The 15961-nt window shown below is 44.4% G+C and overlaps 1 protein-coding gene across 1 annotated transcript in view; it reads left to right on the top strand.

The window, feature by feature from the left end:
• SORT1 (sortilin 1) overlaps positions 1 to 6592 on the top strand; it is a 53039-nt gene extending 46447 nt beyond the window's left edge. Inside the window, exons 19-20 of the mRNA XM_069944667.1 lie at positions 1779 to 1899; positions 4885 to 6592. Of these exons, the coding sequence (XP_069800768.1) occupies positions 1779 to 1899; positions 4885 to 4899 (136 nt within the window). The 3' untranslated portion in view covers positions 4900 to 6592. The remainder of the gene's footprint in view (positions 1 to 1778; positions 1900 to 4884) is intronic.
• The last annotated feature ends 9369 nt before the right edge of the window (positions 6593 to 15961 follow it).

Below are 15961 nucleotides of genomic sequence, written 5' to 3'. Positions count from 1 at the left end.
CGACGCCGTTGGCCCCGCCGCCTTGACGCCCAGTGGCTTGCCGACGTAAAGGGGGTGGGGTCTAGACCTTTCGACCAGCCTGTTCCAATGGCCGGCGAGGGGGCGGGGCCAACTGTGGCATTGTAGGTGGGGCTAAGTAGCGCTAATGCCGCGAGGCCCCGCCCACTTAACTCAATCTGCAGTTGATAAAAGATGACTTTTTACTTGAACAAGCACCATGACGTATGATATAAAATAAGGTATGAAAAGCGCTAAATTTACCCTTTACACCTGTGTAGAGAAGTCAGAATGCAAAAAGGAGGTGACAGTGTCACTTTAAACTATGAGCCTGACTCATCACGTGACACTGAGCTGGGAGAAGACCGGTACAGGTCTGAACACTCACAACAGGACCAATCAAAACTTTTACCTTGTCTCTGATATGTCAAAAGTTTTTCTTAACAGTGACAGTTAAGGTAAATCTTCAGCCCACCCCAAGGGCGAATTAAAGGGGAACTCTGGATAAGGAAAACTTGTTTTCTATTAAAAGTACATTAAAAGTTATATAGATGTGTCTATACAATGTCTTACCATATCTGTACGGTTCTGCCTGATAGAAATCCAGGAAGTGAAGACAAATGGCCTCTGTGCCAATTCACATTGTCTGCTGCTCCTTCTGCTCTCCCCCCCCTTAGGAGACAAATCTTCCATGCCTCTGTCTCACATTGTGTGTTTGCTGAGCACAGGCTGATGATGCAAACAGGGGGCAGGGCTTGATGTCACAGGAGGCGCGGCTGGATCCCCTGAGTGATTCACAATCTCCGACTTGTCAGAAACAGGTGTTGCACTGATTTCGCTGATTGTGCTGTGAAATTAGGGCTGTGTTCACACACATTGGAGTGTCATTGCAGTACTGCAGTGTATTCCCAAAAATGATGCAGTAACACAAGTAAACACAAGTGATGCTAAACGGCAGAGAGGATCAGAGCCTTATTGTGGGGCTCAACTTCAAAGATAAAAGATGCTTGATCATAATGTGTGCGTGGAAATGAAAAGAAAAAAACTAATTCCAAGATCAGCATTACAGGTAGAGAATACTGCATAGTGTGTGGGGGGTTTAAGTACTGCAAATAATTCAGTAACGCAATGAAACTGCAATGTGTGAACACCGCCTAAATGTTCTGCAATAGATTTGGGCGGGGAATAGGCAGGGTGGGGGACTGTAATGAACAGCTGAGGGAAAGCATTGCATTCTGGAACCTGTAGTACTGTGTACAACTGCTCAACCAGGAAATACAGAAACACAAAACAGAACAAAACCCCCCAAAACAAATGGATTTTTGGTAGTTTCAAAACTGAGATAGACTGGTAAGTAATGCTATATGCTTTGCAGAAGTTTCATTTTTTTTTTTTAAACCTCTACCTGGAGTTCCCCTTTAATTTAATGAGTTGCCCAGCCCCACCTGACTCCTTGGTGCTTGGTCTCACACTGGTGCTATGGACAGTAATGCAGTTATAAGCAGTGGGGATAATGCCGCCTCCATTAGGGTATTTAGGTACCAAATTCACAAAGGAAATTTTGTAAAAATTCAGTGCTTTGTATTGCACAGTAAAACTTCCAATACAACGTAATTTTTGCATGCATGCCGATCAGGTGAAGCTGCCTAAAGACAGGTACGCTTTAGCTTTTATTAAAGTGATGCAGTTCTTCTAGTTTTGTATAATTCTTTCATTTTCTTTCTGTAGAGCAGGTTATTTTCGGTGTTGTGGAGCCTCGCTCATGTCCTTTTCTTTCTCAGGTTCCTTGTGCACAGATATTCTGTTTTGAGGCAACATGTCGATACTCCTGGTGATGAGCACTTGGATTCCAACATTGGAGAACCTTGCAGGAGTAGTGGTTACCACGATGACTCTGATGAAGTAAGAGGCAGTTATATGCATTAAATGCATCATCATAGATGCATCAGTGTCTTGAAGTGAATGGGGGGGGGGGGAAGAGAGAGACACTTGCCTTGAGTAATTTCCAATCCTTTTAACATATTGAGGCTTTCATTTTAATGACCTTCTAACAATATTTTTGCTGTCAGAGTTCAATAACAGATATAATGAAACCTGTTCAGGCTACCATGAAGTGCTACGACTCCTAAGAGTGGGTTCATACTGAGGAATTCGCTGTCTGTCCGCGCGGCTTTCCGCCGGCTCCATAGACACCATTCTATGGGCCGGCGTATTCCGCTATCCGCCGATAGACGTGACATGTCTCTTCTTTCGGAATTCCGTGGATATTATCCGCGAGAATTCCTCAGTATGAGCCCACCCTTAGGGTCCGTGCACACTACGGAATTGCCATGTATAACCAGCGGCGTATTGCATCGCTCGTACCCGCACGCGGTGGCGCACATTTCCGCTGGCTCCATAGACACTGTTCTATGCACGGGCGGATTATGCATTCTGCCGAAAGAAGTGACAAGTGGATAGCTGAATACGCAGGCCGATAGAATAGGGCTGTGCGGTATACTGCAAAAATACCGATACCGTCACTGGCGTCGGTTAACCGACTTCAACTTGGCCAGGACGGTATTTGCGGTATTTTTGTATTTCTGTGTCCCTGCGCCCGTCCTGTCAGAGCCCCCCACACACACGAGCGGCCCGGCACCAGCGCTAGTATCAGAGCGGGAGGTGGAGGAGCAGGGTCCAGGAGGGAATGCTCCCCCCCCCCAACCCCCCTTCAGTCCAGTTCAAGCGACCTACTGTCCAATCCCCGCACCTGTCCGCCCTACCCACCTGTCCGGTCTGAGGCTCCGTCCCGCTGCACCTGTCCTGCCAAAGCGCCCACCACCTGTCTGGCGTCCCTGCACACTGAGGGGACTACAGGAAAGCCGCCACCAAGTGCTGCTGTGACATGGCCGCGTCCCTGCACACACAGGACAACATGTGCAGCGCTTGCCTTGCCGGGTGTGGGGGCGAGCAGATGGGACTGGTCCGGGAGGGGGGGGGACCGGCACCAGTCCCGTCCGAACACACACACACACACCCGGCCGGCCGACGAGCGCTGCACATGTTGTCCTGTGTGTGCAGGGATGCGGCCATGTCACAGCAGCACTTGGCGGCGGCTGTCCTGTAGTCCCCTCAGTAACAGTACAGGACTGTAACATAGGAGGAATGTGCTGCAGCAGGCAGGATAAGTTATAGGAGACATTGCTATGTGCGGCATCCTGCCTGCTGCAGCCCATCCATTCTTCCTATGTTACAGCCCTGTACTGAGGGGACCACAGGTGCCAGCATACCCCTCCCTGTGCTCCCTGTACAGTCATACACCCCTATCCGCCCCCCCTGTATATAGTCATACACTCCTTTCCGTCCCCCCTGTATATAGTCATACACCCCTATCCGTCCCCCCTGTATATAGTCATACACTCCTATCCGTTCCCCCTGTATATAGTCATACACCCCAATCCACCCCCCTGTAGTCATACACCCCAATCCATCCCCCCTGTATAGTCATACACCCCTATTCCCCCCCCCCCCTGTATAGTCATACATCCCTATCCCTATGTGCCCCCCCCTGTATAGTCATATACACCCCTATCCCTATGCACTCCCATGTATAGACCTGTACCCCCATCCCTCCTGTATAGTCATACACCCCTATCCGTCCCCCCTGTATATAGTCATACACCCCTATCCGTCCCCCCTGTATATAGTCATACACTCCTATCCGTCCCCCCTGTATATAGTCATACACACCTATCCCTATGTGACCCCCTGTGTTTACACATCCTGTAGAGGCTGTATACCTGTATATACATGTCCAGGTCCCCTAATAATGACAAATAATAATAATGATAATAAACTAACCATGGGTTGCTGCTCAGTTCTTTTTTACTTTTTTTTAATCAAAATGTTGCCGTGTTTGGCACGGCAAGTGGGTGTGGTTTGCAAAAAGGGGTGTGTCATAATTATCGTTGAACTATCGTTACCGCGGCTACATGTGCGATAAACAGCGATAATGATTTAGGCCAATATCGCCCAGCCCTTTGATAGAACGGTGTCTATGAAGCCGGCGGAAAGGCGCGTGGCCGTGCGCACGGACATACTGCGGAATTCCGCTGAGTTTATCCGCGAGAATTCCGTAGTGCGAACCCACCCTAAGAGTGTATTCCAAGCTCTGCTCAGGCTGATGGCCGGGGCGTAACTGGATGCAGATGCCGGCAATGGAAAGTTTAACAATTTACATGCCATGGTTAGAGTCCACACTGGTGGGTGCGCATCCTTGCTGGACCTTTTATGCAGCCTGTTTCACTGACAGCTGCCCAGCTACTGGCATCCCGGGTATTATATTCTGCATCCTCCATATACAGATCTCATTGATCTCTCTGTATATGAATGCATTGAAAACATCTTAGCTACCTGATTGTTCAGCATATGACTACAATGAGCACCATAAATATACACTAGCACAAGATTACTTACCTGGGCGCATTGTACTATGCCTCTTTTTGATCTTTGTTTGAAGAGCATATTGCAAGGAGTCATTGAGACCAGACTTTACTAGTAAGGAGAAAGGATGGTGTTGGCTAGTAAACATGGGTGCAGCCCTAGGGCTCTCTGGAAAACATGGATGTAGCCTTAGGCAGTGTAGCAATACACACTGCTCCATCTCTAGTAAACTAACAACACACTGCAGCAATAAATACTGCTCTCTGTTCAGTAACCCAACACCAGACTGTAGAAATACAAACTGCTTGACGATAGTGAGAGTCCTGACCCCATAACCTACCTGGCAGTTTTCCCATTCACTAAAGGGTTTGCATACTTTTCCCACGATGCATAGCCTGAAAGTAACTTTCTATACACTGTTGTGTCTCTTCAATATTTTTCCACTGATGGTGATTCTCTTTCTAGGATCTGTTGGAGTGAGTTTCAGAAATGATTGTACCATGTACAAGAGTCTACAGAATTTTTCTTGACTGCTGATACTGTGGGATGACACTCCTGGTACAGTATAGATCGAGGATCCCCTCTGTTCCATCCATTGCTGGGTAAACTGAGGCCTGGGATACTGGAAAATGAACTTGCTCGGTTGCTAAAGTTGTGGGAATCCTCTGACTTTATTATAGGGGTTTCTTTTGTTTTGTTTGCAACATTCTTTTTGGAATTGTGATTTGGTGGTTAAGAAACATGTACCGAATGGTGCAACAAGTAGTATCCAGCTGCTCTATTCCAGCCTATGTAATGCACTAATCTCTGGCTCAGGTCATGTAAAAAGCCTTTTTTTTCTTTGTATGAATCGGAACTGTTCTGATAAAATTTTCATACACTGTTGGGCTTGACACCATTGTTCACTACGATCTCTATATTTTTTTTTCTTTTCTATGACTTGTTTTAAATGTATTTTCTTTTCCCTGTAGTAGCTGGAGAGTGGACTCCTGTATGAAGGGTCAAAACTGCATCCCTACATTCATGAACAGGAATTTTGTTCCGTACAAATACATCTAGTACTTTTATAGCACTTACAGCATGCAAATAAGCAAAGAAGCTGAGTTTTTCAGTTTATTTTCACGTAAAAAAAAAAACGTTACTTTTTACAGCCTTCCTATTTTGGTTGCCATAATAGCTAGTTAAAGGGGTTATCCAGCGCTACAAAAACATGGCCACTTTCTTCCAGAGACAGCCCCACTCTTGTCTCCAGCTTGGGCTGGGTTTTGCTGCTCAGTTCCATTGAAGTGAATGGAGCTTAATTGCAGATTGCACCTGAACTGGAGACAAGTCGAGTTGTCTCTGAAAGAAAGTGGCCATGTTTTTGTAGCACTAGATAACCCCTTTAAAACAGCAAGAGCTCACTGATCTACACTGGTTGCCAGGTGATCAGTTGTATTCATTTTAAGTCCCGTATTTTACTTGCGACTAAACTGTCTGACCAGTATTTTAGTATTTACAGACATTAAAGTGTTACTGTCATTTTGGAAAACCTTTGACACACAATAGAGACATGTCAAAAGTTTTGATCGGTCCGGGAGTGTTCACACTTGTACCAGTCGGAAGAACAAGCTGGGAGAAGACTCGCTGCTGCGCCTTCCACTCAGTGTCATGTGATGTCAGTCGGCCTCCATAGATTTAAATAGGCAATTAGTCAGAGCCCAACTTAAGACGTGACACTGAGTCGGGAGAGGATCGCACTTAGTGCGTTTTTCTTCCAATCGGTGGGGGTGTGAACACTCAGACGACAGTAACACTTTAATTTGGTAGGAATATATAATAATGAAATATTTCCACCCTTCTATACCAGTATTGAAAGAATTGTGTATTTCTATAATTGAGTTTTAAATGTTTTACATAAACTTGGGCTGGATATAGCTATGACTCGTTAAATTATTAAGCATTTGATTCATCGTTCAGTGGGTTATTCCCACACACATTGGGGAGGGATATAGAATTGTTAATATAAATATATGGCGGTCTCTAAACTTTATCCTGTGTATTTAGAGTACGAATAAACTGTATTGATGATTTAATTTTAGTTTCATGTGTGGAAATAGCAGAACTAATGTTCTAACAATGTTTCTATGTAAATTCTCGCTCTTTAAATAAATAACTACTATTTTCTATTTTATTATGAAGCACTTAGCCTTACACTGTAGTGCTCCTATAGTGAAAGTATATCTTCACACAAGGTAGTTTAGTGGCTGCATTTTAGAATAGACTTCATTTTTAAGGGTTAAAATACAGCTGTATTGTGATAATTATACCCATAATGATGAAAATAGGCCATCCAAAAATCAGCTGAAAAACGACTGTGTGTCTGTAGCTTATTTGATGTGGATCTTCAAGGTAAAGCAATATGAATATATTAGGCATTTATCTATTCTGAGAATTTCATAAATCTGGGCCTGTGTGTCCAGAAACTAAAGTGTAAAACAGAAACTAATGTAAACTACTCAAAGCAGCCAGTCACATCTCGGCTTTCATTTTACCAGAGTTTTAAGACTGTGAATAATTGCTACCCCTGAATCCTTCCCATCTGAAGTCTTGGCTAATGTAGAACATATAATGCAGACACCTCCAGAAATATTAACTCTATTGCACTCTTTTGTGTCACCAGCAAATAGAAGGTTTGGGTAGGTATGGTCTGGCTATGTCACTATCCTTACCTACCAACCCTTCTCCTATATCACTATCCTTACCCACCAACCCTTCTCCTATGTCACTATCCTTACCTACCAACCCATCTCCTATGTCACTATCCTTACCTACCAACCCTTCTCCTATATCACTATCCTTACCTACCAAACCTTCTATGTCACTATCCTTACCTACCAACCCATCTCCTATGTCACTCTCCTTACCTACCAATCTTCTATGTCTTCTAGGTCAGCAATCACAGATCAGAGTTGTTTTTTAGAACACTAGGGTGGACACCATCTGGACCTATCACCTTATTTAACTGTAAATGGGCAAATTCCTCTGAAACATTGGCCTCCTGCTGAGCAGAAGTAGCTATTCACATGGCCAGTGACCACTTTATTTACATCAATAAAATTTATTGTCCCTATTACTTATTTTTGTAATTCCATACTTCTTACTGTTAAAACATGATTCAGATATATTAGTATTACTCCTCTATAACCGATTTTGCAAAGTTCTTTCTCTTTTGAGGTTTAAGTAGCATTTATAATCTGCTTTGTCTCCTTCTAATTTTATACACTTGTACAGGTGTTAAAGGGGTATTCCACTCAAAAACAACTTTTGACATGTTGCTGCCCATGGTGAGTCTGACAGTACTTTATCTTCCATACTTCTATTCAGCCTCCCTCTGCATTTTGAGACACAGGTCACATGATCTGTCTCTCCTGTTGCCAGGCAAACTGTAACACCTTACCTGTAACCCTGCATACCACTGACATCACACCAATTAGTGAGTATCTGGCCCCCTGAGCAGTATAGGGGAAAGAAAACACAGTTGTTAAATATCTCTAATCTATCTAGCTTTAGCTTTGGATGTCCAGGCATGATAGGAATTGTAGTTTTGCAACAGGTGGAGGGCCTGGGTTTGATACGTGTGATGTAGAATGATAAATAGATATTTTGTTTACAGTGTAAGGCCCCGTTCCCACTGAGCAAAAGGTAGCGGAATTTCGCGACGGAATTATCCGCCGCGGAATGCCGTTAGCCTCCCGCTCATAATGGGAGTCTATGGGAGGTGCGCACTCCTGCTCTGTACGCGCTGAAGGATGAACATGTTCATTCTTCAGCGCATACAGAGCAGGAGCGAGCGCCTCCCATAGACTCCCATTATGAGCGGGAGGCTAACGGCATTCCGCGGCGGATAATTCCGTCGCGAAATTCCGCTACCTTTTGCTCAGTGGGAACGGGGCCTAAATAGGAAGCAGATTGAGCCAGCAATGGGTGCATACTACAAGAGGAGGTGTATGCTTGGCAGTTGGCTCTGAGCTGCAAAGTATGCTGGGAAATTTAGTTTCCTGGCCCACACCATCTTGGATATAGACAGACAGGCTTTTAGAAAAACGTATAACTCGGGAGTGGTGGCAGGTAGAAAGACAGGAGATGGCTCAAAATACTGAGGAAAAACTTGGTAAGACCAGCTATTTTTGGAGAATTTTGTGTTGTTTTTTTTAAAGCTGAGTTGAATACCCTTTTAATGTTAAAGTAGAAAAAATAGCTACTAAATAAGAGTACAATGAAGATTAATTCATAAAAATATATATTTATAATCCTCCCCCCCCCCCCCCCCCCCCCCCCCCCAAAAAAAAAAAAACCAAACAAAAAAAAACAAAGCAGTTATGTCCTGCACTGTGGTAGGTTACAGAAGCTGGCGCTCATATATGCTTGAGTAATGATTTACTCTTGTGTCTGGACAGCCCATAGATTATCACACTAATAATTGTGGCAGTGTGTCGCTCCACAGCAGTGGCAAGAGTGAACATTCATCACTTGGCCTCCATATTGTCACATGTTCAAGTTTTTGTAGCAGCCCAGGTTTTTTTTGTTCATGACACCACTGCAAACAAAGGTGACAGTGGCTGCCTGACTGCTAGAACATACCCTACTCACAAAAAGTTAGGGATATTTGGCTTGCAGGTGAAATCTACAAATACAAATGTAAAAAGTTCCAGCTCAGGTGATATTATATCATGAGGCATTTAACCTTTTAAGGAGATATGTCGTACCCGTACAGCATATGTCCGGAAGAGAAGTTCAGAGGGGCGCTGTGACTGCTATCTGTGACTGTTAGATGCAGCTGTCAAACATGACAGCTGCATCTAACTGTCTTAGATGCAACCCATCCCTGGTGTCTAGTGGCGGGATCCCTAGGCCTTGCCGGGCCTCGGCGTCGTAATGACGCTGATCCCAGCTCGGTATTCTATTGCAATGGTCTGCAGCAGACCAAAGCAATAGAGCACCGATCTGCTGGATCGGTGCTGTGTTATACAGCTACACTGATCTCTATTAGTAGTCCCTCAGGGGGAATAACCCTAACCCCAGGCAGACTTCTAATTACTGTGTAAATGTAAAAAAAAAGTTATTTTATTTATTTTATTAGGGTTTTTTTTTTTTAATATTAATAAAAACAAAGTCTTAATCTCCCCCCCCCCCCATTTCATAAATAAAAATGTTCGGTATCGCCGCATGTGTAATCGCAGGAACTATTAATTTATCACATTCTTGGTCTCGCACGGTAAACGGCGTAAGCGCAAAGACCCGCCAATGCGTATAATGGGTGCCCCAAAATTTAGTTTTGCAAAGTGCACGGAAGGGGTCTGGTGACACTGGAGTGTATAATAAAGATGCTACCTGGGTATGGTTGGTGAACAGGGAAACTGCGGAAGTTGCTTGTCTGCAGATCAAAAGTTTATCCCTACTGGTGGTCCTTCTACACTCTTTGCTGTGTGTATAGCCCCACGTAACCACTGATCATGACACTTACTAGCAGTTTGGTCAGAATAGTATAGAATGATGGACAGTTTGTCAAAAGGACCATCCTGCTTCTCTTAGTCCAGTATTGCACCCTTCTCAAAGTCTGTCAGTGGGGCAAAATGTCTTCCAGGTGCGTTGTAGGAGCATATCTAGCAGTCAATGATCTCTCACAAAGAGCTACACCATCCAGACATCTACCATGACCAATATTATAAATCATACCAGCATGCAAGGCACACATATATTTTCATTAGACATATTACAATCCTATTGTTATTGACCAAATCAGTATACAAAGGAAACATTACTAATTCTACCTGTATACTAAGGCCAAATATTATCACCAACCATATTAGCCTTATGCTGTTACTGACAAAATCCAGTATACCTGGATCAATGCTACCATCATACGATGGCATAATACCACCACCTAGTGATTGGATAATGCCACCATAATGTTACTAAATAAAATCCACTAAACACGGACCAATATACCACACCCCTCAAATACAATAACCTTGCAGATCCCAGCTCTACACAGACTCTGCAGACCAAATAAGTGATTACAGTACAGTTACATCCAGTGATTCAAATCCACCTAAGGATGACTTCCAACCTGGACTTGGTGCATGGGTTCAGTGTAGGGCATGCATCTGGAGGTTTTATGTGTTTTATGTTGACACTGGTGGCAGGCTCTCCCATCACACAACTCTAGCACCAAGCTCAGATAAGAGGTGCTAAACAACTAACCAGCTGTGATTCATCAATGATGTTTTCAGGGGGTTCCAGTGTATATTTCTGGGCTCATGTATATAATCAATTTTAGGTGTTTTTTAATTGTTGGTCCACATTTGTAATGAATAATAAAGACTGTCTTTAACACTATGTATTGGCTGTGCACATTTCCACCCCTTGCTTTTTCTTGTGTTCATCAGTTCCACTTGGCTCGGCAATTTAACGGTCTTCTGTATGTCCCCTTAAAGATGCCATATCTCTGTGCTCACCAATTTGTTTCCTGATGTGCTTGTACTCTCCATCACAGAAACCTGCTGGATGCAATAGTGGTGGGGGCATAAAATGATGTTATTAGCTGTCCCAACCAGCCAGTAGGAGCCTAAATGATGATGTCACAGAATTGCGGATGGTTTTGCGGAGTGCTTAGGTGGTGGTTGTGAAATGTGGAGGATCCCGTAGACTTCTATTGGAGTGCCTGTAGTGCATACTGCTGAGACTTAATGCAGATGTTTGAATAAGGCCTAAGATGTTATCAAAGTATTACCTGTGGGTAAAAAGAATTGGGAAGAGCTGAGAGACTAAGAGTCTCTGGTTTTCTTACCCTACACATCAATGTTTTAGTCCCCCCCAAACTGCATGGGGATGCATGATGAGTACATTCTATACATATACAAGGAGGGGTAAATAGTGATGATGGGTAGGTTCTATACATACACAAGGAGGGGATGTAGGGATGATGGGTAGGTTTTGTACACATACATGGAGGGAAGGGGGATGGATGATGGGTACATTCTATACATATACAAGGGGGGGATGGATGCAGGGAAGGGGAATATACAAAGAGGGGATGGATGATGGATACATTCTATACGCATACATCAATTTTATTTTAATCTAAGAACTTGTCTAAGCCTGTTGTGAAGCTCTCTACTGTTTTTGCTGTGACTACATCCTGGGGGGACTGTTCCACAGATCACTGTCCTCAGGGTAAGAAAGACTTGTCTCCTCTGGAGATTTAACCTTTTTTTTTTTTTCTCCAGGCCGAGGCAGCGCCCCCTTGTCTCTCCAGGCCGAGGCAGCGCCCCCTTGTCTCTCCAGGCCGAGGCAGCGCCCCCTTGTCTCTCCAGGCCGAGGCAGCGCCCCCTTGTCTCTCCAGGCCGAGGCAGCGCCCCCTTGTCTCTCCAGGCCGAGGCAGCGCCCCCTTGTCTCTCCAGGCCGAGGCAGCGCCCCCTTGTCTCTCCAGGCCGAGGCAGCGCCCCCTTGTCTCTCCAGGCCGAGGCAGCGCCCCCTTGTCTCTCCAGGCCGAGGCAGCGCCCCCTTGTCTCTCCAGGCCGAGGCAGCGCCCCCTTGTCTCTCCAGGCCGAGGCAGCGCCCCCTTGTCTCTCCAGGCCGAGGCAGCGCCCCCTTGTCTCTCCAGGCCGAGGCAGCGCCCCCTTGTCTCTCCAGGCCGAGGCAGCGCCCCCTTGTCTCTCCAGGCCGAGGCAGCGCCCCCTTGTCTCTCCAGGCCGAGGCAGCGCCCCCTTGTCTCTCCAGGCCGAGGCAGCGCCCCCTTGTCTACCTGGAACATCTTTTCCCCATATTTCTTGTAGGGGCCATTTATATATGTTAATTAATCAATCATATTTTCCCTTTAAACATCTCTTCTCAAAACTAAACAAATTTAACTCCTTAACGACATCGGGCGTAAGTATATGCCCCCGTAGGGTGGGCTTTAACGCAAACGGGCGTATACTTACGCCCGATGTTTCCCCGATAATGTATAGCAGGCCATCTCTGCTCGTCGGCACGGCACGACATTTTCCAGGTGATGTCCTCCACACTGGAAAACAGGAGACGCCAGAAGAGTGTGGAGTAACAGGGGGATCAGAAAGGACACCATTTTCCAGTGTGACATCTGTCCTGATCACCCCGGACTCTGCATACTGGATCGCTTCAAGGCGTACCACACGTCACTGGGGTTCTACATTATCTAAATTCTGTCCCTTTATTCTTATTTCAGGAATCACGTTGATCCAGGGATTATTCTGATCGCCATTATGGAGTCGGGAAGGAATTTTTCCCCTGTGATGAGGCTACTGTCGTCTGCCTCACGAGGTTTTTTTTTGCCTTCCTCTGGATCAACACAGGTTAAATTTGATGGACACCTGTCATTTTCAACATTATAAACTAATAATTGGCCTAATACCCCCAAATAAATTAGAAATGTCCCTTTTCCCCAGCTAAATAGGTATGGCCGCCATTCCCATTAGAGGATGCCATGATGCAATTACAAAGCCTCTACGGCCAGGACAGTAGAAACCCCCTACAAGTGACCCCATTCTGGAAACTACACCCCATAAGGAATCTAACGAAGGGGGCATATGTTCCACATATGTGCCCATCACCAGTAGGATCCATATCCTCACTGTACCCCCTTGTTGGATTCCTTATGGGGTGTAATTTCCAGAATGGGGTCACTTGTGGGGGGTTTCTACTGTCCTGGCAGCACAGGAGCTTTATAATTGCGACATGGCTTCCATCCTCCATTCCAGCCTCTAAATGGCGCTCTGTCCCTTTGGTGGCTTGCCCTGTGCCCATATGGCACATTATGTCCACATGTGGGGTATTTTCGTACTCAGGGGAAATTACCCTACAAGTTTTGTGTTCACTTTCTTTTTTAACCCCTTGTGGAAAAGGAAAAAATCAAGGCTAGACTAACATATAGTGTAAAAAAATGTTAAATTTTTACACTAAATCATTGATCTTGTCTTGATTTTTTTCATTTTCACAAGGGGTTAAAAGATAAAAAAAAAAAAACACTAAATGTGTAGAGCAATTTCCCCTGAGTAAGGAAATACCCCACATGTGTATATAAAGCGCCATGCGGGTGCAGGGTAAGCCTCCAAAAGGAAGGGGCCCCATTTGGCTTTTGGAGGCTGGATTTGGCTGGAATAGATTTCGAGGGCCTTGTTGCATTTAAAAGGCCCCTGTGTTGCCAAAACAGTTGAACCCTCCCACAAGTGACCCTATTATGGAAACTACACCCCTCTGGATGTAACAATGGATGTAGTGAGCATATGGACCCCACTGGTGATGGGCACAAATGTGGAACAATATGGTGTGAAAATGAAATATTACATTTTTTACACTATAATGTTGGTTTAGTCTTAAATTTTTCATTTTCACAAGAGGTTAAAAGATAAAAAAAATTACACAATGTGTAGAGCAATTTCCCCTGAGTCCGTAAACACCTCACATGTGGACGTTAAGCGCCATGTGGGTGCAGAGCAAGCCTCTCAAGGGAAGGAGCGCCATTTGTAAATGCGACATGACATTCATCATCCATTCTGGCCAAATCCAACCTCCAAAATCCAGAGCCCTCGTGCTGCCAACACACTGGAAATCCCCCACAAGTGACCCCATTCTGGAAACTACACCCCTCAAGGAATCTAACAAGGGGTGCAGTAAGGATATGGACCCCTTGATGACGGGCACATTTGTGCCGGGAAAGTGAAAAAATGAAAATTTTCCCTTTCACGTCACATTATTCCACATTTGTGCCCGTCACCAGTGGGGTCCATATGCTCACTGAACAACATTTTAGTGTAAAAATTGAATTTTTCCTTTTTTAAACCACATTGTTCTGAAAATCTGTGAAGCACCTGTGGGGTCCAGATGCTTACCGCACCCCTTGTTACATTCCTTGAGGGGTGTAGTTTTCTATATGGTGTCCCTTTAGGGGTGTTTTTTAGGTTTTGGTACCCCAGAGCCTCTGCCAACCTGAAGTGGTACGGTCAAAAATGACCAAATATAACGGAGGCGTTGAAATTCACTAGGCGCTCTCTTATATCTGAGGCTTGTGGTTGCGTCAAATAGCGCAATAGGGCCACATATGGGGTATATCTATAAATTGCAGAAACGGAGCAATCAATATTGGGGTGCATTTCTCTGCTAATAGGTTTATCTTTATGCAAGATATTGGATTACAATAAAATCTCTGCACAGAAAATAAAAATTTTCAAATTTCTTACACACTTAGCTTTTATTTCTGTGACTCCCCTAAAGGGTTAAAACACTTTCTGGATGTGCTTCTGCAGAGTGTGGGGGGTGCAGTTTCTGAAATGGGGTGCTTTGTAGGGCTTTCTAACATACAATCCCATCAAATACACTTTAAACCTGAACAGGTCCCTAAAAATATCTGATTTTGAAATTTTACTGTAAATTTGGAAAATTGCTGCTAATGTTTTAAGCTTCCTAATGTCTAAAAAAATGAAATATAGTTTAATAAAAGCTACCAAATAGCTAATGCTATTTAATATATAATTTATGTGGCATAACCATTTTCTGTATAAGCAGAAAGGTTTCAAAGTTGGAAAAATGCATTTTTTAATAATTTTTCACGTTATTTTGGTGTTTTTCATTAAGATCCGTTATGAATATCGACTCCAATTTACCAGAAATGTAAAGTACCATATGTCACGAGAAAACAATCTCAGAATCGGCTGGATAGGTAAAAGCATCCCGAAGTTATTAGTGACTAAAGTGACACTGGTCACATTCATAAAATTTGTCTCTGTCCTTAACCCCTAGACAACCCTGGACGTAGGGTTACGGGACCTCACCGGTACCTCACCGGTAATGACACGCTGCAGCGATCGCGCTGCCGCGTGTCATTAACCCCTTAAACAGGGGACAGGGAGTCCCCTGTCACTTACCGATCGGGACCGCCGCAGTGTGATTGCGGGGGTCCCGATCGTTGAAACGGACTGCAGGAGGTCTCTTACCTGCCTCTGTGCGGTCCGATCGGCGATCTGCTACACTAAGCCTGCACAGGCAGGCTCAATGAGCAGATCGCCTATCACACTGATCAATGCTATGCCTATGGCATAGCAATGGTCAGTGTAGAAATCAAAGTAATGTATGTAGAAGTCCCCCAAAGGGACTTCAAAAGTGTAAGAAAAAAAAAAGTTCAAAACACACACACACTACCCCAAAACCCCTCCCCCAATAAAAGTCTAAATCACCCCCCTTTCCCATTATATAAATAAAACATATAAAAATGAATAAATAGATAAACATATAATATACCGTAGCGTGCGTAATTGTCCGATCTATTAAAATATAACAAGCGTCATTGCGACCGGTAAACGGCGTACACGAAAAGAGGGGAAAAAGTGCGCAGATTACCGATTTTATGTTACATTATATATTTTAAAAAATCAATAAAAAGTGATCAAAACGTCCGATCTTCACAAATATGGTATTAATAAAAACTAGAGATCATGGCGGAAAAAATAACACCCCATACAGCCCCGTAGGTGAAAAAATAAAA

The sequence above is a fragment of the Dendropsophus ebraccatus genome, chromosome 11 (genome assembly GCF_027789765.1).
Source record: "Dendropsophus ebraccatus isolate aDenEbr1 chromosome 11, aDenEbr1.pat, whole genome shotgun sequence".
NCBI classification, from domain to species: Eukaryota; Metazoa; Chordata; class Amphibia; order Anura; family Hylidae; genus Dendropsophus; species Dendropsophus ebraccatus.
This window is presented reverse-complemented; position numbering and strand designations above follow the sequence as displayed.